We start from the raw sequence: 25,602 nt of genomic DNA, 5'->3' as shown, positions 1-25,602 counted from the left end.
ATTTGTGTCATTAATCTTATTCACGAATTAAGTTTTAGAAATAAAAGAAATATGAAATAAATGGCTTTATAATTTCTTTCAAGGCAATTAAGATATGATTATCTTAAAAATTATCTTATCTTATAGATTACTTCCGATAGATTGTCAACAATTAGAAAACAGCCTTTGAAGTTCAGTGGTTCTATTCAATATCCATCCACAACACATTCTCCTTGGATACCATTAGTTTTTATTAATGGATCTACATTAAATTTTACACACTTGAACAATGAATACGAATAAAGATTACACTTTAATTTCTTTCAATTTTATTATCATCTTCATATATAAAATCAACAATTAAAAATGCATAATTATGTTGATTAATGGATTATTTTGAGCACACAACCTGTTAACATAACTCACTTCTACTCTAGATCGTGATTAGATTGACTATTCCAACTTTCAAAGCTAATTATAGCAATATAGCTTTTGCGACACAAGGCGACCCATATATTATTAGGAAAGTCAAACGTTTGTTTGTGATTTTTATTTTTATTTTATTTTCTTTCTTCGAGATAATAATATCTTGGTAAACGTTATGCAAAGTCGAGTCTTGACAACACTAAAATTGTTGTACTTTTATTGTACACTAGAGAATTCATATTTACGAGATTCAGAAAATTTGCAAAAACAAAAACAAAAACGATGAGAGTGAACGTTATGCAAAGTAATATATCGAGTCTTGATTTGAGAATTCTACTTGCATCGTGTCCAGATGGCACGCATTGTTGCATCGACTGTTCTCGTCTTGTAGGTGTGGTACGATTCTCTTGTGAAAGTCAATGCGACTGTGCAATAGCAAAGCTGGGTATACCCTACGATCATCAATCGTTTGGTAACAAAACACATCCGAGCATAGCATTGGTGGCAAAACGCACAGCTCCGTTTTGTTCATCGGTCGTGATCGATGATGACGTGGCGGTGTTTATGGACGTCAAACACATAGACTGGTTCACCGTTCAACTGTTGTGCATGTCTTTCGACATGGAAGCTGTCGTCGATCTGAAAGAGAAAACGTTAACCGTTCAAAACGTTATAATAGAGGAAGATGATAAAACAGATTTGGCACATTTGAAAACAGAAAGATACACCTTAGCGATGCGCTACATTAAGAGCAAGGAGAAGAAGAAGAAGAAGAATAAGAAGAAGAGAAATACTAAAAAGAAGAACCGATTGTGGTATGAAACGTTTCGTTGTCGGATACGTGGTGACAGAAGTGACAGCGGTGGTCGTTGACAAAGAATATGATGTAACGCCTGACGTGATAGATCGATGGAAACTCATCGGATTGCCGGTTCGATGGAAACACGTGAAAGCACGTAAGAACGGTGTTGGAATACATTCATCGGGAGGCATCGGTACGGTTCTAGATTGGTGGCGAGACAATACACATCCAGACGCACACGAAGAAGGAACAGGTGCAGTGGCCGTTCTTATAGAGATCACGAATAAACCGTTTTTACGCAGTCCATTCTCACAGCATCTAAACTGTCTGTCACTCAGCTACAGACGCGCCGATCACACTAAATGCGTTGAAGTTTCTCTCGTGGAGACTGGTCAACGAAAAGGTACAGTGGCCGTGTTCTGTAGTGACGAGCGCAGCGCCAGACGTACAGCAGAAAAAAGATTCGGATATAAACGTCGTCGCAAAGTAAAAGAGGAAAAAGAAGGTGCAATGTCTGTGAAGAAGGAAGAAAATTTGCTGGCGGAATTGGAAGTAGTGAAAGATATGGCGAACACGTTACCACCGGAAAAACTCGATGCTCTACTCTCGCTGTTGAAAGACAAGGAAGAGAGCAGCGTAAAAGACAAACAAGAAATCAAGGAAGAGGTGGATCTCTTGCGTGAACAATTCGGTGACTTTATACTCCGTTTGAGAGAAACGATGGAGGGAAGACTCGGACCTGAATACAATAAGCAAATGAAAGACTTTAAAGCGGTGACGGATCGATGGGACACGGATCCTGGTATTGACGTTGCCGCCTCGTTTAAGGCCGCCAATGATCTCATCGATGATGCCACCTTGAACATGGCAAACAAGACCGAATTGGGTGATTTGCTCAAGCGCCGTTTTCCAAAAATGGAAGATCAAGTGAACGTTACAAACGCTACATCATTGAGCGAAATACTAGACATTCACAAGCGATTGTTGACAAAAAACAACGAGAATACGATTAACGTCTGCAACGATTACTTCAAAACAGTCGAACAACGAATCAAAAATAATACAATGAACGATCATGGTAATAGAAAACGTAAACACGAAACGAATGAACCGCCAGAGAAAAAACTTAAACCCACCGCCGCCGCCGCCGCAGCAGCAGCAGCCACCACCACAGACGATGAATTTGAAAAACGTATAAACAGTCTCGAGAAACTTACAGAAATGTTGGGCAAACAACTGCTAGCCCCACCTCCACCACCACCACCACCACCATCACAGACAGTGGATGCATCGTTTGCGTTCAAAGACGACGGATTCAATTATTGGCAAGCTACTCATCAGAATTACATAATGCGATAGTTGACACTGAACCACGTTCGTTTTCCTTTCATCGAACGCTCCAGTTCATCGAACCAATACGGTATCTGCATCTCAGCCAGTGGCGGTGGTGATGCAAGATGATCAACATTCAACGATGATGATGATGATGATGGTGGTGCTGGTGATGTAACTTTAACTGTTGCATTTCGCTGACATTTCAAGTTCTTCAAAGAAGCGCATAGACTGTCAACACTCTTAACGTATCGATCGGTGGCCATAGACACGACTCCGTTCACATCGTTCTCTACAAAGTCATCTACTCTGTACTTTTCCGAAAAGAATCTGCAAACATCCATTTGCGTACATCGATTCATCACAAACACACAGGCGCACACACACACTTTAGAAATGTCCACACTGCGTATACCCTTACTGCGATTGCCTATTTCTGACGACGACAATGATGATGATGATGATGATAATGATAATGATACTACTTTAACAGATTCACGATTTACAGAGTTGAGTGAGAGGTACGCTAAGCTGATTAACAGTTTTAGATTGACCAGCGATGAGAACGCGAGGCTATCGAACGTCAACCGACAGTTGAAAAGTCAACTGGAAAGTGTTAGCGACGAACGAGACGAACTTCAAAATCGACTTGAAACCGATGCACACGTTCGAGATTTGCAAGAGGATCCATCGCCCATCGAGCAGTTGGTCGAAATGTACGCCAGCGTTGTGAACGTGCCCATAACCGAATTGAGGAACGAACGTACAATCAACGGACTGTCAAGTTACTACGGCGTTGCTTTCTGGTTCCGCCTGTTGGTCGAAGAAACGTTCAATTTCCTCGATAATAAACTCAAAAAGCAACTGACAAATGAATACAATCTAAATTGCCACAAATTTGTCACCATTGTCGTCGAAAATGGAGTGACCGGTTCGCTGTGTCAAATGATTCGACAGTTGCAATTGTTCAACTTAAACAAAAACAAACTAACCACCGAAATCAATCACAAAATAATTGCCAAGAATCTCTCTGATGAATATCAACGGTTCACCGTTCTGATTGTTCCCATCGTTGTCAAGGAGGACGCGGCTCGTCGTACACAAACGTCACTGTAAGAAAATACGTCAAAGTAATGCACATCGTCCACGATGCATTCATGGAACTTGACAAACGGAGGTATGGACAGTGGAAACATCGTGGAAGCTTCTCTCGTGCACGCTTCCTTGATTTCAGGCGGCACTGCTTTTCCGTTCCATAGTACGCATTCTCTTGTCTTCCAATGAACGATTCCTTCTACGCCCACGCGCTGTCGGTGATTATCGCCCGTGAACACTAGGTTTTGTTGCGGATCGTACAGACCGACATTGTATTCATCGTTTGAAACGTCCACGCACGGACGCCATCTCTGGAACGTTTCGCAAAATCCACTGTATTCGGCTGCATCCAACAGTATTCCAACGCTTAACAAAAGACGAACGTCCCGGCGCACAAGCATCAACGATGGAATCAAGCGTATCAATCGCAACAGTCTGTGCTCTCTATTACTACTCGGAGAAACTGTCGAATCGATTGCCAGCTTGTTGTCCAGAAACTTGTTGTACTGGAAGAAATCGTCTCGTTCTTTTTCGTTACAACACAGCGCAGTCATTTTCCATAACGGAAACATACAAGTCTGTGTTTTCACCATGTCCGAACGTGAAGCGAGTAGTTGATCTTCGTCGACAACAAGACGAGTGCGATGGCGTCGTTCCGCTTCTATCACTGTCAAAACAATGGAAACTCCGTCATCGTACAACCGTTGGTTTTCACAGAAATTGTACACACGTGCGCCAAAGTTATGCCTACCGTCTCGAAGCTCTAACGCGATGGCAATTCGTCGAATCTCTTTAGGCGAGCACGTTCGAAACCAAAGTTCGAATTCATACGTATCCTGTTGGCTTTGATGAAATGATGCAGTGCTAGTGATCGTTCTCGACGTACCGCTGAAATCGGAAGCTATCAAATGCGCCTTTGTTGGAACGTGTGGCGATTTCAAACTGAGCGCAAACATAATTCCATAATTCACATAAAAAGGCATACTAATAATGATTGACGTTCAGATTGCACTCTGACGACTTGTGGTTAAATTACTAAATAAAATGAACAGATCAGACAAGAAAAAATTGCGTCAAAATCGTCTCTATTTTATTCGTAACATAAACAGCATTAGAGAAGTAATGGAGAAATTGGTACAGAAAGGCGTGTATTCGACCAAGAAGATGGATGCAATTTTATCTAACACGAACGCTCGTGAACGATTGTTGATCGACATCGAAACACGAGGTAGTTTTGCGTACAATGCATTTATCGATTCTATCCATGATGGCGGATTGAACGAGTACAAGATGACTTCAAATCCGCGCGGTTTCACAGTAATCATCAACAATTATGATGATGATGATGATGATGATGATGATTGTGCAGCGCTTGAAAATGTCTTCAATTATCTCGGCTTCCAACTGTCTGTTAATCACAATCTGACGTCCATAGAAACGAAGACGTTGCTCACACGTCTAAGTGAATACGATCACTCTAGACTAGATTGCATTGCCGTGTGCATTCTCACTCACGGTACTGTCAATGTCACTGAAATCGTCGACTGTTTCGAAAAATGTGAAACGTTGAACGGAAAACCTAAACTCTTTTTCATACAAGCTTGTCAAGTAGACGAAACAATTGTCGTGCAGCCTCAATCGTTGCCGAGAGGCTGTGACGTATCCATTACGTATTCGACCCTGGACCGTCAGTATAAGTTTATTCAGTCACTCTGTAAAGTGTTTCATTCGTATTCAACAAAACACGATTTAATGTCCATGTTGACTCTTGCCAACGGAACAATTAAAAGCAATCAGGTGGCCGCAACCCAGCACGGTCTTTGTAAGAAACTCTTTCTACGTCCCGTGCACTAAAACATGCATGCCTACTTTACACGAGTGAAATACTGCCAGAAAAAACTGACAATTCGTTGTACAGACCCGATCGGACGACGTTTGTCGCTGCAGACAAGCAATGTTGAATTCGTCGAATACGTTGAAGATGACGTGTGCGGTGACTGTGTAATGAGCAGAGGTGACAAATACGTAGCATCGAATCGAAAATACAGAAAAGTTGTATCAAACAACAGAAAGAGAATGATAAACGCTTTCGGCAATCTTCCATCTGTCGACGACGATCTGGACGCTCAGTGTGCAGTCGGTGTACACGGATGTGCATGGCATCGATACTCGTTGAATGAGCATGGATTCGTTTCGAACGTACACTATGATGAGCAAGTGCACTTTGAATGCGAAAAAATACATCCTGTAAAACTGTCCGTTCTCTACTTGATCATTAGATTGAACGTATACGGACGAATCATTGCGGCACTGTCTTACGACGGTACGAGTGTTGTACAAGCAGCAACAACAGACGACAATGAACGAAGCATACTGCTTGGAATCATAAAATCTTTCGATTCAGTTGACGTGCTCGTCTATCACGGAGAATGGGTGAGAGCGAGCATACGAGCACGATGTAAGACATTGAACGTGCCGATCGATAGCATGCCCATTTGTCTAGACACCACGAACGATGCGCGCACGTTATGTTGTGATCCAAACTCCCTGTACGAGTACGTTGGTAGACGATCCTGTTTCGAGTTGATGGCCAGCGTATCGGACGGGGCCATGCAAGACGACGCGTCTCTTTTGCCAGAATATTGCAAACAGGTAGAATCGAAAAAATTGATTGATACACTGATGAACGTGTCTAGACTCGTCGGAGTGTTCCCGAACGCATCGAGAACGCAGGTGCTCTCATCCCTGCTTTGCCGCGAGGCTATACGTCGACAAACTGTTTTCCCAAACACTCGTCGTAGAAAATCGACGCGAGACGTTAAAGGTGGTCTTGTACTGGAAACTGTACCCGATATTCACGAACACGTAGAAGTGTACGATTTCAAATCCTACTATCCACGCTTTATAGTAGACAAGAATGTAGACTATTCAACAATGTGTGAGGACGGTTCTTTTGTCGATCGGAACGTACGCGAAGGTCTTTTGCCGTCTATCATGAAGAGACTGGTGTTGGGGCGAGATGCTCATCCGCAGCACGCGACTGCCTACAAACGAGCCGCCAACGAATGCATAGGGTGTCTAGTAATTACCGGCAGTGTTCAACTGTACAACTACGTGACCTCGAAATGCAGACAGCAACTTTGTCGTCTAAAGAAATGCGCCGAAGATAACGGAGCTCACGTTCTGTACGGAGACACGGATTCATTGTTTGTGAAACTAGCTGATGATTGTGGCAGCAGCAGAAAACGTTTGGAAGAAAGATTTGCGCAGGTTATAGGCGGCGGCGGCGGCGGCGGCGGTGATAGCTGGCAGAAATTTGTACACAGAGAGACACTCTGTCGATTGTTATTGACCAACAAGAAGAAAAGGTACGCGTGTTTGCACGCCGACGGGAACATCAGCACCACTGGCATGTTCACCTTAAAATGTGACGTTGAACCATTACTTACAGAACTGGATAAAAACTTTGTTGAAACTGCTCTGAAGGAACGCGATTGCAACGCGGCCATAGATACGTGCATCGACATCATGCAAACACTTGTCTGTAAACTGAAAGACTCGCAGCAAGTAGACGAGCTAATGATGCGTAGAGTGTCCAAGAAAGAGACTAGCTCTGCCGCGTACAAGCAAATGTGCATCGCCTTTGGACTGTATCGACAAGTGCCCTACTACATCCGACATAACGGAGTGGCGTATCATCCGTTGGCTGCTGCCTGTTGCAATTCGACAGTGGGCGCAACCGATCTACTAAGAGGTCTAAGAAAACGTTGTCGCATTGATACAGATTCCGTGCTGGGCGTTCTCGTTTCTTCTTCTTACAACAACAATATCATAAGTATACAAGAACGAATGGATAAGATGTACGCTATGATTGCAAACGTTCCATTGCATCTCTCTCGCGCGAAAACATATGAGCAGCAGCAGCAGACAACAAATGTGGACTGTTGCGCTAAAGTTGTATGCACAACGAGCCAAGAAGAACGTCAGGTTAGAAAGAACGAGCACGTTTTTAGCAGCGTGCAAGAAGAAGATAAAAGAATACTGTTTATTGTACGCTGTCACGATGCCCTTTGTAAACGGGCACATGCTTTCTGCGCTTGAAAAAAAAATAAATAAAATTCAATAATAAATAAACAACTTGTTTGTTTTTTTTCTTTGTGGTTTTTTATTCTCACAATACATTGCAATTACACGAGTAACTTGCGTCCATGTCTTCTACACCGAGTGTAACATTGTCCAACAGTCTACGTCGGCCAATAAACGATGGTGGGTTCACGACTTCATCGCCGGTACGCAGACAACGTCTAAGTCTGTCTCGTTTGATTTTGTTCTCGTCAATACACAAATCATCATTATCATCACATTCGTTGTGCCGGCCCAAAAATAGAGAAAACACACTCTCGGTGCTTGCTCTGTCCGGTTCGTGTAACACGGTTGATTCGGTTACGCACGGAGGCAACGTGATTCCAATGGCACCTAATCGTTTCCATACACTCGGTTGAAATATGTCGGCACTTGACGTGAACGCCGTGCTGCGATCATTCACTTCTGTGAGTAATCGTAACGGACATACAAACTGCGAGAATACTGTATCGATGTACTGACGATACTGATACCAATTTCGTAACGGATTGCGCCTATTCAACGACACGTCTGAAATGAACGCTCGAACGTCAGTGTCGGCCAATTCGAAATCTAATACAGTCCCGTTACCGTCATCCTCCTCCTCCTCCTCCTCCTCATTCTCTTGACCAAGAAAAACCAAGTCTCGAGATCGATTGGCAAGATCTACAAACATGTCGTTCATCGTTTGCAACGAGAAAACGGCTGTAAGAAAGTCAGCGTTTAACCATCGAATCGGTTCGTTGACTCGAGCTTTAAGAAATTTCGGCCGATTACCCGTTTGTATATCACCTCCTACGTACAATTGATCGAGACACGTCTCCAGAATGCGCGCACAATCAGACGCTTGCGAGCCCTGATTGTACGATAAACACAAGTGTCGGAATATTCTCATGAGAAGCTCAAAGTAAGGATTGTCCGAACCGTAACGTTTACCATCAAAGTACCATTGAAACGTTGCAACAGTGTCTATAGTGTACGATCCAACGAACATTCGCCAATCGTGCATCGAGTCTAGCGTACGAAATAGATCCATAAATTGTGTAAAATCGTCTAATCTAGCCATCCATAAACGTTCAGTTTTTTTGTCATCATCGTCTACAGTCAAAAGTTTCGACCAAGAAACGTGCACGGCAGGTGATGGAAGTCCGAGTCTCAACACACACACTGTCTTTAACAATTCCATAATACACACAACAACAAACAAACAAAAAAACACTGTATTACATAAACATTTATTATTTATTTCTTATACACATTTTCGTAAATGTTGAAAGTAAATGTTTTTCGTGTTTGTATTCTGCTAAAATCTCTTCTACTCTACAAACTAATTGTTTGTTTACGTCAGTTTTTTGGTGAAGTTGTTCCAATACACGATACAGGTCATGCACTGGCATCTGAATACATGCTTCCAAGTTCATTTTTTTTCCTAATTTTTTTTTTCTACTTCATCATAAATATCATCATATGATTTTTTTGTTTTTATTTTGTTTTTGCATTCTTCTCTTGTAGAGTAGCGATGATCCGAGTTGTATAATGAATACGTCGTTCATGACACATTTTCCACCACCACCACCACCACCACCACCACCACCAACAACAACAACAACGGCTTGAGTCATTTCAATTGATAGCGTTTTCGTTTGCTGCCAGATCGTTTACGGCACATGTAATGGAATGCTACATTGATTTGCAACAGTTTCTGATCAGTCAACGGTTTACCGTACTGCAGTTCATGTTCCATAGACAGTCGACAGTCAACTGAATCGAAATCGTTGATGTGTCTTAGAATTGTATCGAGAAATATGCGGCCGGTACGTTTGAGTGAATCGACCGTTTGAAATTGCGTGTTGCAACGGAGTGACGGTGAAAACAGTTGAAACTTTCGATTGCGTCCGTCTCCTCCGTCCTTGCGATCGTTTGAGATTGTAAACTTGATGGATGGGAAACGATCGTTACTGTCCACCGACTGAGATTCGTTCAACTTGAGGCGTTCCACAACAACCGATGGATTGTCTCGAATTCCATAAATTCTTCCCGCGTGATTCAGGTTATTTGTAGACGTGTGCATCGGAACGCTCTTGAACTTTCCCCATAACAGTGTCTGATGAAATTGATAATTCAATGACGTTTTTGTTCGTACGTTGAAATTTCCTCTCGTCGTAATGTTTGTCGAGCCGGTGGATGCAAACGACAAGGCGGTGGATCCTCGACATAACGGCGATTGAAATTCTACCATGTCGTCTTGTAATTTGGTTCCTCGCATGTGTATGGAATGTGTCTTTTCACGTTTGTCGTACGCGTATCGATGAGCAATGTTCTGCGACGACACCACGTTCACTAGGAAGAAATTGATGGCAGCTGTTTTACACGTAGATTCGACTTGGACGTGCACCATGAGTTTTCTCGTATAGGCGTGTGTATCGATTTTATTTTGTTTCCTAACATCTCTTTGAAAACCCTATCGGTGACCGTTTGCTGCTTCACTCCAAGAGGAAGAATGATTGACGAATCCTTTTCAATCTCGACAACTAAATGACCGTCTGTCGTTTGTCGATGCGTTGGAAACAATGACACCAAGAATCGACGTTCTCTGTCGTTGTAAACTCTAAACTCTACCGACGACGACGATGACGACGACGACGATGACGAAGGTTTTCGATACAGATTCAATGCTGATCGAACAAACACGACCGCTAACGTGCCGTCTGCGTTGTCAATCAACAGGTTCATATGATCAACTGTTATGTTTGCGCCACTTTCTTGAAACACCACATCTCCAACTAGCGTTTGAAAGTCTCTGTAAAACAAATGAACGACATTCTGCGCAACCATCTTCACCGATAACATGTCCATAGATTCGATGTTGGTGCGCTGTGATTGAACGTCGTTCTTCAACACTAGAAACGACTTTCTGTTCTCCGGTATTGGATTTAAATTGTCAACAAGCCGATCGATAAAACGTTCACCGAGAACACTTCGATATCGATCCAGTATAGGCAGTTCATCGGACGGCTGGCATTCCAGAGCCTTACATATGTTCATGTCAGAGTTTACGTACGTGTACCAGTAAGCCGTTTCGAATTTTGTCATACCACCTCTTATCTTCACAAATTGTCTGCAGAGGCCGACAAGAGTGTGTAATATCTTCGACTTTTGCCCAGTGTCTCCAAGTCTTTTCATGTCTGTGTATTGCACCTCATCAAATTGTTGGCATTCGTTGTACATTGTGGCCGTCACCACGGTCATTGCGGCAGAAAACACGTCCGATTCACTATTCAGCAGTTTCACCACTCTGTCTGTCATCACGTGACTGATATCTCGATACCCTATGGACACTAGTCTTTCTACGCTGCGCACTCCTCCGAATCCAGTGTCAACGTCCATTGTGTAGATCGGCATGTCCGATGGTATGTACGCGGAGGCTATCGATTCTCCGTGAACGCATCCAACACCTCCAAATAAGCCGACCTTTTTGCTCGATTCAAATTCGATCATTTTTCGACGATGTACTTCGGCCGAACCAAAATCAATAAACTTGAATCGGCCCTGCCGTCTGTTGTACGTCACATTCCTGATGGTTATGTCGTTATGTGCGACTCCTATCTTGTCCAGAAAAGCAAGCCCCTCGCCAACATGTCGATAAAGTGTAAGCACGCACGGCAACATTTGCATTGTCATCCGTATTGTAAACAAGTCAAAACCTTCGTTTGTCATGCGCAAACATTGAGTCACTCCTGAATCGACGACTGCCTGACATATCTGCGGCGTGTACCGTTTCAATCTGTCAAAGTAGTTTGCGTAAGCTAAAATGAAAGTTTCCTTGTTGAATGTTAAACGTACTCGTGCATCGCTGCTATTCTGATTGCCACAATGTAATTTTTCAACTAAACCAGACTCTATCGAATGGACAACGCCAAAAGAACCTCGGCTGTTCACAGTCACCAACGGATCGATTGTATTATCCAATTTGCCAAACGATAAAATCTTCTTTTGACCGTGCATTGCCGTCGTGTGCGTCAATCGAATGATTAAGAGAGAATGGCTTTCTGACGTTTATCTATTTTACCTCGACAAATCGGACACAACAGCAAACTGTTTGAACACGACCAGCAGGCGACCAAATGCGAACATGGAATGAAAAGAACACAAACGTCAGCGTCCATGCATATCTTACATGTTTTTTTTTCGCGTAAATCGCGCACAACAGATTGCAAATCTTCTTCTTCCTCCACTTTTTCCTCTTCTACCACTGTTGGTTTATCGTTCACTGGAATCGTGACAGCGTTCAGAAGCTCAAGGCTAGACGTAAAGTTTCCACCGGTTCTCTTCACGTGATCGTTTACAGTAGTCGATACATGTTGCATGTCAAAACCCATTTCTAAAACTTTCACAACGATTTCAGAGCGCATTGCAATATCAAACGGACTTTTTGACGAAATAAGAGCCGTCTCGATGAAAGGAAAACCTTTTTCGATTCTCAACCAATTGCAGAACGGAAACCACTTTGCATGCTCGATCCAAGGATTATCGTCTAATTGCCAGTCTTTCAGTCCACCGCCGCAATGGAAACACATTGCCTGGTCCCGATTGATTGCAAAGAATCCGGCCTCGGCTATTCCGTTCGGCGTATGATCGGTAGCCCATACTGTAGTAAACGTCATTTTTCGAACATTCAAAAGAGCGTATTGTGGATGCATTGCCCGTTGCCTATTGGTGGTGGTGGTGGTGGGGGTCGCCACGGTGGCCGCGGTGGATAACATGAACTTACACAACGGAAAATGTTTTCTATGCTCTTCGTCGACATTCACTCCTCTTTTCCATCGCTCAAGTAAACCGTTGCAAGAGAAGCATTCGACTACGTCACAGCATGACCTGTAATAAAATCCAGACTTTGCTAAAGTGCACGCCGATACGATGTGTCCAAATGGCCAGTTTTTAAAAGTCGACAATCTGACCATATGCGAGTTTGAGTCGACCAAATGTGTTTTACTGCCGATTAAAGGACTGCTGTTACCACATGACATCAGTTTGCACAACGGGAAGTGTTTCTTGTGCTCTGTATCGGCATCTGCTCCGGCGTTCCATCTCGAAAGTTTACCGTGACAACGGTAACATTCTACTCGGTCGTCTTGCCCCGTATAAAAGAAGCCCGACATTGCTAACGATGTAGGCGATATCACGTGTCCCGCAATCCAAAACTCATACGTGGCCAATCGTCTTTCATAACATTCCATCGCGCCTGTATGCACTATTTTATTCATTTCTGTCTGTGTGCGCGAGCGGGTGTGTGTGTGTGTGTGTGTGTGTGGCCCGAAGAGTATATATTATAGCAATTTGTAAATTCAGATTCACCACACACGATGGAGGATTCGATCGCAAAAGAAATGAACACTGTTGTGGAAAATCTGAAATCGATATATTTTAAACAATTCTCTGATATTTTGAATACGATGATTAGAAACGGATGCAACGGATGTATTCACGAGCATCCTTCTCAGATCGAACATGATCTATGTTTGATGGCTCCGGATAGAGAGAATATAGAACGTTTCTTTGACAACATTGTTATCGATAAAGAGGTACTGTTCATAGAATGGTGTCATCAAAATGCTGATTTTCTGGAAAGTTGCTCTAATGTCAACGCCTGGTTCGAAGTTCTATTGTCGGAAATAAAAGATAGCAACAATTTAATCGATCAAATATACCGTTATAGATTAATTTAATTTCTCTTGCGCCGGTATTTTCTTCGGTAGATTTGATATGAATTTTTACTCGACATACAACTTGTAATATAGAAACAACTGAATGTATTCTCCTTCATTCATAAGCAAGTCAAACACGAGTGTAGGTGCAGAATGATTTCATCCAATGATCTGGTGAAAACGACCGCAGAGAAGGTTATGCCTAAGTCAGATGATTTGTTACAGGACGAAAACGCTTCGTTGAAGAAAAGTGTAAAATGTATACACCTTCTAGAACAGTTGTTGAAAGACCGTGATAAATCGTTGAACCACTTAGAGAAGACGGTAAAAAACTATAAATTATGTATTGAACATCTACAATGGCGCTTACACAAACACAACTTGGACTCATCAGTTGATTTGAAAGAACATGAAATATTCGAGCCTGGTCACGATAAACCGATTTTAATAAGCTTGTTGAATGACGCTATACGATATAAAAGATTGCTTGACGAGAAGTTTAGCTCCGAAGAGGTAAGACGAAACTAAGTGTGAGAATATTTGTCATGAATTCGTTAAAATTATCATAGTGGTGTGAGTGTGTGATTTATTATTATTTTTTTTTAATGTTCAGGTTGCCGAAGCAAAAGAAACCATTTCTGTTCTTGAGAAAGAAGTTAGTAAGCTGTGTGTACAGTTGAAACGGAAAGAGAACGAACTCATTGTTGTTTTAACTAAAATGAGATCCTCAGACGACGAGAAAGATGTAGTAATTAGTAAGTTAAAATGTCAGCTACGAGATTATTTTTTACAGCGTAACAATGATGACGCTGTTCGTGACACGTTGAGCTCCGAAATAAGAACATTAAAATCAAATACTGAACAGTTTGTTGAAGAGAAAAAGAAGATAACAAATGAACTAAAAGCATATGCGCAAAGAGAGAAGGTATGGGTACAGGAAAGAAATATGTGTTTTGCTCACGCTAGAATTTTACATTCAGAATCAAAGTTCGAAGATGAATGTAAAACGTTGCAAGAACAGGTTCGAAATTTAAGTCGTGAAAATACAGATTTATGTAGGCAATTAAAAGAGATAATTGTTATGAACACTCGCTGGCAAAAGTACTCTGAACAAAGAGAAGCACACGTTGTGCAGTTGAAACAACAATTGAAAGTATCTGAAAACAAAGTTTTCAAGAATCATTGCCTTATTTCTGAACTTGAGCGGATGGAAAAAGAGAAACGAAAAAAAGAAATCGATACTGCTGTTCTTAGTTTGGCAACAGATTTGGGAAAGACATGCGAATTGAATTGACTAAACACAATAACAGACTTGATGAAATAATTGGTCAATATCAAGAGACGTATGCGTCACTTCAACAATCTTACTTACCTTCTTCTAATACTCCCGATATTCTTGAATTAGTTTGTGATGATGATGATTATGCAGCTGTAGAAGACGGTAATTTGGATGAATTATTACAATGTCCTCGTTTTCTGAAAGAGTTTAATATCATAGAACATGTTCAGTTAGTTGATCATTTAGATACATGTGATGTTGATGAATACAATAATTCTATCTTATAAAATCTGTGCTGTTTTTTGTTTTTATTTTTGTTTTTTTGTTTCTTGCTAACAATCATTAATCAATAATAAAAGAAATTAACAGAATCTATAGTACGATCTATTCGATAACAATAAAGTGCATTTGGTAATCTAGACGGGTATGTATGCTTTTAATATAAATGATGGCGTGTTTTTCTCTAACACGATGTTCTCAATAAAGGAATAATAAATTGATAATAAAGTGTGTATTTTGTAAACTAAACAGTATACAGAATTAAAAGTGTATTCGAAGTTATACTAAACGTAGAAGACGGCGTGTTTGTTCTCGATAAAGGGATACTGAATTAAACGGCGTATAGTACTAATATTGTAGTCCTGATAACGAAGAAAATAAGTATTGCGCCCTCTATTGACAGATAATATGACTATTATTATTATATCGTGACAGACAATATACTGTTTTTTTTTAAACGGGTATAATATTCTTTTATTATAGAAGACGGCGTGATGTTCTGTAACGCGATGTTGTCGATAAAGGGATAATGAATTGATAAAGGGATAATGAATTGATAATATTGAGTGAGAAGTATAAGGAAAGATCTAGAAGATTATAAACATATTTTGTATAACAGGATGTATGTTCTCTCTTGTGTGTGTGTAAACTGAATGCTTAAACATTGATGCACACTGTCATTGAGGTCGAAGTAATCAAAGGCTGTTTTCTAATTGTTGATAATCTATTGAATTCGAAAGTAATCTATTGAATTCGGAAGTGATTTGTTGAAATCGGGTCATATCTTAATTGCCTTGAAAGAAATATAAAGCAAGTTACATATTTTTGGAAAGCTTAGAGAGTATAAACGTGTACTGCCCTTGGTGAAGAAAGTCTTGAAGATGAGTTTTTCATAAATTTTTAATGTCCCAATGTATTATGTACATCGAACGAATACCCATTGAAAAGTTAAACAATCAAATGCTTTGACTTCTTACCGAAGTAAAAAAAAAAGATTTTAATTGATTTACTCATCATTATACAACATGCGACGAATGCACGACATGTTATGCCTCTTCAGTTCTCTCTTTGTTGTAAACTGAATGTTTAAATATTGACGCGCGCTGTCATTGGCGTCGATGTAAAGCTTTTATTTTTCTAAAACATTATCGACTGAACGCTATGCGTACTATCACATGTTGAATGCTTTAACAATAAATGGGCACTGTCCTTGAGAGGGAGGTCTTGAATATGAGTTTTTCATAACACAAAGTTTATTCGAGTTTATAGTAACGGACTTTCTATTTAGAAACAAATGAGAGAAGATTTGTTAATTGCGTAATACTTTTATTGATTTTTACTTTACCTATATAAAATACAATGTAAACAAAACTAATGCCCATGATTCAGTGACAACAAAGTATTGCACCCTATATCTATAATTTATAAAATTGAATTCAATCAATTCACGTTTTATTTCAGAACAAAGTCCATATCATAACACACAACAATATTCAATAAATTAATGTAAGTAAGTAAAAAAAAATATATAAAACAAGTCGCACAAAAATGCCGTCGGAAAACCGTCGGTTTTAAATTAGGAGTGAAAAAAACATTTTAATGGCTATACTGTTACGTAAAAAGTATACATGAAATTATGTATACAGAAGTTCAATCCATTTTCTGTGCAATTACTACTACTACTACTACTACTACTACTACTACTACTACTAATTTATTTAAAAAAAAAACCAAAAATCATCTACATGGTCGTTTCGCAGATGAAACCTCTTCTTCATCATCGGCCACCACCACCGTATTATATTCGGATCTGGATTTTTCGACGCTTACTATGAGCGGTACGTCGTCGTTGACTTTCACATACATTCGGCGTATTCCATCGTGTAATTTTAATTTAGCGTTGGTGCCGAATGAATTCGACAAATGTTTAATGTCCTCGTCGCTGAACACGCAGAATTCTACTGTAGTTGCAATATATTGACTCAGTCTGAGAGCCGACATGAGAAACGACATGATCAGTTTCCGATCGTTTGACATGATGTGCATATGTTCCACCACCACAACGTTTCGATTCGGGCTTTCGTTGCCAAATTTGATGTCTCCAATCGAAATGTCATGTTCGTGTACTAGATACACCAATCTATCTTCAACGCGTTTCAACGAAAACTGTTTACCGCCAAACAATACAGTTGAGTCGTGTTGTTTCGAAGCCGCCTTTTCTAGTTTCGATACACATCGACGTTCCGGTACAGGGTTCAAACATTCTTTTAAAGCGTCCGTAAACTCGACTCCCAAGAACGGACTGAATCTATCGATGTATGAATTGTATTTCTTGCTGCTGGAACAATGCGACAGTGAAAATGCGTCGGTCAGTGATCTATCCGGATTCACGTGCGTGTACCAAAACTGGAGATCACGTTCGTTCATCGGACCACGTAGTTCTACCGAATGTCTACACACCTTAATCAAATTGTTGTACGCAAATTTGTCCTTTTTTAAATCACAATAGTCGCTTTGCGTCTCAAACTTATTCCGATTGTTGTCATCATAAAACATTAAAGCCACACTCATCGAGGCGCTGTAAACGTCCGAATTTCGACGCAACATCTTCACTCGTCTGTCTGACATCACATGACTTATGTCCCTGAAAGGTATCCTTGTCAGTTTCTCCTCACTCCTGACGCACGAATAGTTTGGTTCGGTGTCGGAAAAGCGTAGTCGACTTCCCGGTGGCAAGTACTTTGACGCCATGGAACCGGTTCGAACGATACCCAAACACCGATGGCCATGTCTCTCTTTCACAGAAACGCCAAACGTGCTTGCACCGTGCTTTGTAAACTCGGCAGAACCAAAGTCTATTATACGAAATCGATTATCTAATCGACTATACGCCACGTTCTCGATTGTTATGTCGTTGTGAACCACACCTGCGTTTTCGAGAAACGTCAACGCTTTGCAAACATGTAACGAAAGCGTTTTCACGCAAGGCAGAAGCTTGTAACAATAGCGTAGCCTGTACAGATTACATCCTTCGTTTCTCATTGTGATTGATATTGCGATGTTACGCCGATAAGAAACTTCGAGCAGACGAGGCGTACACATTCGAGCCGCGTCCGTTTGTTTTAAGTGTGCAAGAACCAAAACTTCCTTGTTTCCCGACAAGTTCACGTCTTCATGCTCGAGCGTAGACGTGTGGCTGGCCGTGAAATCATACAATGTCTTTATCACAACGTGCACGTTTTCTTTAGCTGTCTTCACTTTGCCATGTTTCCCACTTTCTTGAATTCGAATAGCGCCGTACTTGCCGTTTACAGCCGGTAAACTTTCATACTTTCTCGTTGTTATTTGCGTCTTGTACAGGGGTAGAAATTCAGCCATAGCAGCAGCACAATGTCGGCGATTTACAGATGGCAAGACACAAATTCAAAGAAATTGTACGCGGCACTGATCGTTGAACGTAAATGGATAATACTGGAACGTTTCTCCCCTAGTGATGAATGGAGTCCACCGTTGCCTACACTCGACGTTACACCGGACACATTGGAAATCGAAATGATAACAAAGCCAAGCTGGAACGGTGTTGTGTTCGGAGACTATAATCCGCATCCGTTGCGTGAGCGAGGAGTCGCAATGAGACCGACGCTAAATTTAGCTTCGAATCTGTCGATGGCGCAGATATCCGAATGGCCAACGCATGTCGGTAAGTTCACCGATACCGATATGACGTACGAGAAGAGAACCGATGTTCTTGTGATTAACGGCTGTAGGGTAAACAGATCATATCCGACAATTTCGAGAATCATCAATCATCATCTTCACCACCACCGTCCCAATGTGAAAACTAAAAACAAACGTCGACTCATCACGCATATTACACCACCACCACCATCACCACCACCACCACCACCACCATCATCATCAGAAGAAGAAGACTTTATGCACACGCCTCGAATGTTGAAGCTGTTCACGTCGATGACAAGCGATCCGAACGTAGCTCTATTGGCACTCTCATTTGAGCTGTTCACCGCGTCTACCAAAAATGTGCACGCGCTACGACGGCTGCTCTCGAACATATGCGAGAGAACATCGGCATCAGATCACATACTGACGCAATCGAAACAGTTTTGGTTTCATATGCGATCGCATGGAATCAATCAACACAACTGGCATTCAAAATCTCCATCGAATGTCGTTGCAAAGGCGAGAGAGTATCATCGTCCGCCAGTACAAGACGAATTGATTCTGGCCAGCGTTCTGTTGTGGGAAACGGCCACGTTTGCGCGTGGTAGACGTACCCCGTTCACTTTTGAAGCAGTAAAGATGCAGTGTTATTTGAACGAAGCGCGTGCTGCTGCTGCTGCTGCTGCTGTTGAAGAAGAAGAAATCCTACGCAGAGCGTTGAATGAAGTCGCCAAGAAAAGAGAACGCACGACGTTCGCGTTAGAAGCTGAGAAGATGGGTCTAGAGAACTACGCAGTTATGAACGGTGTCTACATCGATCTTGAAACAGTTTTGTTCAATCTTCCAAAATTACGCGCTACTCTCTACAAAGAAATCGGAAAAAGATTGTTACTGTTTGAGGATTTTGAAACGACGATTCAATGTCTGTGCCTGGACGTGCTTCGACAAGCTTCTTCCTTCTTGAGCAGTTTCGAACTCATCAAATCCATCGCTCCTTTGTATCCGAAAAAACGCAGACGAATCACACAGAAACGCATCGAAGGAATCGACAGGTTTCTTACGAATTTTGAGCGACGCGTTGACGGCAAACGAAGAAAACGTTTTGTCAAGTACCTGCAAACTTGGATTCCGAAATTTCCTGTTCCGGAACACGACGGTTACGCTTCCTTACAACAAAGATGCGATCAAAACGAGGCGCTTCGACTGTTTGCAATTGCCTATCCGGCCATAACATTCTCGTTCGCCGTTCCCGAAGTAAAAAACGACGCCCAGCTTATGTTTGCTCTCGCCAACTGCACATCACACCTGGGTAGACTGATGTGGTTTGACTTTGATCCGGTGACGGTACGCATCAGATCATCCGTGATCGGTCTCACGCCCCTACAAGAACAACGCCTCGAAATGGCTTCTCTTCAACCAGCGTATGACGCGTACGAAGAGTCTATCCGCGTCACTCAGCACATTAGACACAGTATACCTTTCATGCACGCATCGATATTCGAAGGCGTTCAAGCCAACGTGGTTTGCCGACAGAACGAACGCTACGTAACTCGTCTCTCGGCATATCCTCTTATCTTGGCCTCGTATGACGTTATAGACGCGAATGAAGGTAATCGGCAACCTCCACAACCCAAACACGGAGAATGTACATCCTATTACCAGAACGTTGTCACTGTCGACAATGCTGGAGTGGTTAAATGGAATCATACATCGCCATGTTTTGCGCGATTCATTCAATGTGCAAACGTTTTGCTTTTATGTCATAAGAAATCAGACTTTGTTCGTGGCCCTATTCATTCCCCTGAAGATAGCGTTCACGTACTTTGTCAACTTGCACTCGATCACAAGGACGACGATAACGATGACGGAGAACTTGCGTCACCGAGATCGTTTCCTTGTCATCTACCTCGACCGTTTGATGACAATATAGTATTGATAAACGATGACAGTGGTGGTGATGGCGAGGAGAAAATACGGTTCTGTATCGTCAGCCCGGACGATATGAGGCCTTTTTTCCCAAAAGATTTCATCGAAAGTATCATTGCCGATCCCCATCGGACGCCCGTTATACAGAAAAAGATGGTGTTTTACTTGAGGGCCGATCTTACCAATGAATACACAGAAAATCACTTTCTCTCCGACAAGGACAGAAGTGTTCTTGTAGCCGGTTCAATCATAAGACGTCGGTGAATAAACACACACGCACACAATTCAAAACTCGGTGTTCAATTTAGTTATTATTAAGCATTGGCAATTTGGAACAGGACAGTGTAGAAATTGAAACATCATCATCCATTTAACTTTAGTACTTTTTTTACGTATGGTGTTTGTTAGCACGCGATTAATAGCGCCTACAATTTTCGGTGAAGATATATACTTACAGACAATTCCTATTGTCAAACCTGCTAATGATAAAATAATTTTCATAAAGCCCGGCGAGCAGTCTTGTCCAAAAAAAAAAAAAGAGAGCAAAAGGGTTTAATTTGTGATTGTGAGATTAATATTAAAATAATAATTAAAAAAAATTTAATTTCAACACAAGGCTCCTTTTGTGGTGACACGAGCCATATTTTCTTTTATTATCCCTAACACAATGTTCTCGAAAAAAAAAATTGACCATAACGTGTCACTTTGTAAACTAAACGGTATACATTCTTTTAGTTATAGTTGTTCACTAACACGATTTATTCGATAATGAACCTTAATTAAAAAAAAACAAACAAAAGTGTATTCGAAGTTATACTAAACGGTATATTAATAGAAGACAAAGTATTTGTTATCGATGAAGGGATAATGAAATTGATATTATTATAATTTAAACGGCGTGTTTAGTATTTTGTAGTCCTGATAACGAATACAATAAGTAGTTCGCCCTCTATTGACAAATAATATACCTGCGTTATACGCCGCGTGACAGACAATAATTATACTAGGCCTACTGTGTTTCTTAATGGGTATATTTTAGTTTTATTATAGAAGTTCTGTAACGCGATGTTGTCGATAAAAAGATAATGAATTGATAAAGAGATAATGAATTGACGATTGAGTGAGAAGTATAAGGAATGATCTAGAAGGTTATGAACATAATATTTTGTATAAGGGGATGTATGTTCTGTCTTGTGTGTAAACTGAATGCTTAAACATTGACGCACACTGCCATTGAGGTCGAAGTAATCTTTGCATACGGATGCGTGTTACTGCTATATCAGGATCAGGACTGCATTATTCAAACACATAAAACACTGAGAGTAATAAAGAGAATCTATGCTTGATTGTTTTACACTCGAAAAATTTATTAGTATTTTGTAATAAAATAAAGGTAATTCAAATTGTTACATGATGCATTAATAAATTAATTAATGTTCATAAACGTCCAAATACTAGTTTTCTAGAATTTGTATTAAAATAATGTCTGCTATCTGTCTATGTAGCAGATATATGTTCATGTTTCGTTCTGCTCTGCATACGGGATGTGTGTGTGTGTGTCTTCTACTGACTGGCTGACGTTCACGATTTAACGTTACCGCTCCAAGAATTCAATACTACAATACATTGTTTGTTGTAATATTGATATTGCTATACCTTTCAATGTTCATAAATGTCAATATGCTGGTGCTTCCTATTCCATCTATCTTTGGTACAGTTCTTGACCATTCGTTGATTGTTTCAGAATTTATTACCAGCATCGAACCGTGCTCCATTTTTATGTTCACAGGTTTAATGTTTTTGTTGGTGCGGTGTTCGAATCTACAGATTCTAGTAGGTCCCAGAGACATAATGCATACAGGACTTATTTTGCTCCTTTGTACATCATTAAGATAGCATTCCGCTGAATCCTCCGCTCTTGTCAAAGTTACCATATTGTAAAAATGACCAGTCGCAATGTGTATCCATTCACGCATTTCGAGTAGAAACTTTGGCCAGTAACACAGAGGACTTCTCGCTGTGTCGTCGATGTTTGTGTGAACTCCTATTTGGAATGACAACTCCAAATCACCGTACGCTGCACATCTAATGTGGTCTACTTCAGTGATCACATCGCGTAACTTATATAGAGAATCGAATAAATATGTTTTCCTACATTGTTTTAAAATAGTGTCTGCTATCAGTCTATGTAGCAGATGTACACGAACGCATTTCATGTTATCTTCCGGTCTGCATACGGTGTGTGAATGAAAGCCGAAATAAAACTCATCTTCTGACTGGCTGACGTTCATGATTACTTTATTGCTACAAGAATTCACTACAACTTCCAATTAAAGTTTGAAACTAAAACTCCATACTGGTCGATTTTTATACTTTGCGATGAAGGTTAACTACACGCGTTGTCAACAAACAACGAAACCGATGAATGATTGTCGATTATACTGATGTGTATGTGTGGTGCGCGCTTTAAAATTCGTATTGAATATATCGTGCCTTCTCTTCCTCCTACCCGGCTTAATTTGCGTATGGTTTTCGAATGATGATCATGAAACACACAAACGGGTGTAATTCCATCGTTAGTTACTTTAGTGTTACAATAAAACCGTCTCGGCAATATGATGGAAATAAGCGTCACTGTCGGTAAATGTATACACCGGTCCCAAAGAGTCAGGGTCAATTACTTTTTTTTAAGAAATATGTTTAATGTGTATTATTATTATTATAGTTTAATATAAGCGTATTTTATAAATTTAATCTCCATTGATTCTATCATCATATTTTAAAATCAAAATGCTATGTTTTAAATTCTATTTGGGTTTCTCTCTCTCTCTCTCTCTCTCTCCCTCTCCCTCTCCTTCTCTCCTTATTAATTTAGATTCGACTATGTAGAAACGGAATTTAATTTCCAAATTAAAACACTGCATTGTAACAATATTATAATCGGTCTGCTTTTCTTTTATCGATGATGACAATAGAAATAAGGGTAGGGCGTGTGTATGTATCACCGCCGGTCAGTGTACACACCAGGTCACAAAGCTTTAAAGAAATATTTTTAATTGTTATCCCGAATATGTGTGTTAGAGTAATTCGTTTTGATATATAATCATTTTGGTATACTAACAATTTGAACAAGCTGCCTCTACGCGCCTAGTCGTAAATCCAATCCTAGATTCTATATTTACCGATATTGCGCCCCCTATATAGTTTTTGATAAATTACTAATAATGTTATGGTATCGATAGATTGTAAGCCAGCTGAATGGTTAGTTCTTGAGTCTCGTAATGTAACGCTGTAGCATTAGGCTAGGGTGCGAGAATTGATTTGATACATATATATATATATATATATATATATATTTTTAATATTTGTTTTACTCACCATCTTCTTTATTGACCATAGTTAAGGTTAACTACACGCGATTTGTCAACAAACAACGAAACCGATGAATGATTGTCGATTACACTGATGTGTATGTGTGGTGCGCGCTTTTAAATTCGTATTGAATATATCGTGCCTCCTCTTCCTCCTACCCTGTTTAATTTGCGTATGGTTTTCGAATGATGATCATGAAATACACAAACGGGTGTAATTCCATCGTGAGTTACTTTAGTGTTACAATAAAACCGTCTCGGCAATATGATGGAAATAAGCGTCACTGTCGGTAAATGTATACACCGGTCCCAAAGAGTCAGGGTCAATTAATTTTTTAAAGAAATATGTTTAATGTGTATTATTATTATTATTATAGTTTAATATATTAAGCGTATTTTATAAATTTCATCTCCATCGATTCTACCATCACATTTTAAAATCAAAATGCTATGTTTTAAATTCTATCTAGGTTTCTCTCTCTCTCTCTCTCTCTCTCCTTCTCTCCTTATTAATTTGGATTCGACTATGTAGAAACGGAATCTTCTCTCCCTCTCCTTCTCTCCTTATTAATTTGGATTCGACTATGTAGAAACGGAATTTAATTTCCAAATTAAAACACTGCATTGTAACAATATTATAATCGGTCTGCATTGCTTTTATCGATGATTACAATAGAAATAAGGGTAGGGCGTGTGTCTGTATAACCGTCGGTCAGTGTACACACCAGGTCACAAAGCTTTAAAGAAATATGTTTAATTGTTATTCCGAATATGTGTGTTAGAGTAATTCGTTTCGATATATAATCATTTTGGTATACTAATAATTTCAACCAGCTGCCTCTACGCGCCTAGTCATAAATCCAATCCTAGATTTACCGATATTGCGCCCCTATTATAGTTTTTGATAAATTACTAATACTGTTAGGGTATCGATAGATTGTAAGCCAGCTGAATGGTTAGTTCTTGAGTCTCGTAATGTAACGCTGTAGCATTAGGCTAGGGTTCGAGAATTGATTTGATACATATATATATATATATTTAATATTTGTTTTACTCACCATCTTCTTTATTGACCATAGTTAAGGTTAACTACACGCGATTTGTCAACAAACAACTAAACCGATGAATGATTGTCGATTACACTGATGTGTATGTGTGGTGCGCGCTTTTAAAATTCGTATTGAATATATCGTGCCTCCTCTTCCTCCTACCCGGCTTAATTTGCGTATGGTTTTTGAATGATGATCATGAAATACACAAACGGGTGTAATTCCATCGTTAGTTACTTTAGTGTTTCAATAAAACCGTCTCTGCAATATGATGGAAATAAGCGTCACTGTCGGTTAATGTATACACCGGTCCCAAAGAGTCAGGGTCAATTACTTTTTTTTTAGAAATATGTTTAATGTGTATTATTATTATTATAGTTTAATATAAGCGTATTTTATAAATTTCATCTCCATCGATTCTATAATCATATTTTAAAATCAAAATGCTATGTTTTAAATTCTATCTAGGTTTCTCTCTCTCTCTCTCTGCCCCTCTCCTTCTCTGCTTATTAATTTGGATTCGACTATGTAGAAACGGAATTTAGATTCCAAATTA

The 25,602-nt window shown here is 40.2% G+C and overlaps 2 protein-coding genes across 2 annotated transcripts in view; both read right to left on the bottom strand.

The window, feature by feature from the left end:
- Positions 1-25,602, bottom strand: part of LOC140045074 (2-oxoglutarate and iron-dependent oxygenase domain-containing protein 2-like) — a 168,981-nt gene that overhangs the window by 6,086 nt on the left and 137,293 nt on the right. The gene's annotated exons all lie outside the window — the stretch shown is intronic.
- On the bottom strand, positions 11,788-12,993 carry LOC140043328 (baculoviral IAP repeat-containing protein 8-like). The gene has a single exon (XM_072087829.1). The coding sequence runs from the start codon at positions 12,991-12,993 to the stop codon at positions 11,788-11,790; it is 1,206 nt and encodes a 401-aa protein (XP_071943930.1).

This window comes from Antedon mediterranea, chromosome 3 (genome assembly GCF_964355755.1).
Source record: "Antedon mediterranea chromosome 3, ecAntMedi1.1, whole genome shotgun sequence".
Lineage (NCBI taxonomy): Eukaryota > Metazoa > Echinodermata > Crinoidea > Comatulida > Antedonidae > Antedon > Antedon mediterranea.
The sequence above is the reverse complement of the archived record's forward strand: the minus strand, read 5'-3'. Positions and strand labels throughout refer to the sequence as shown.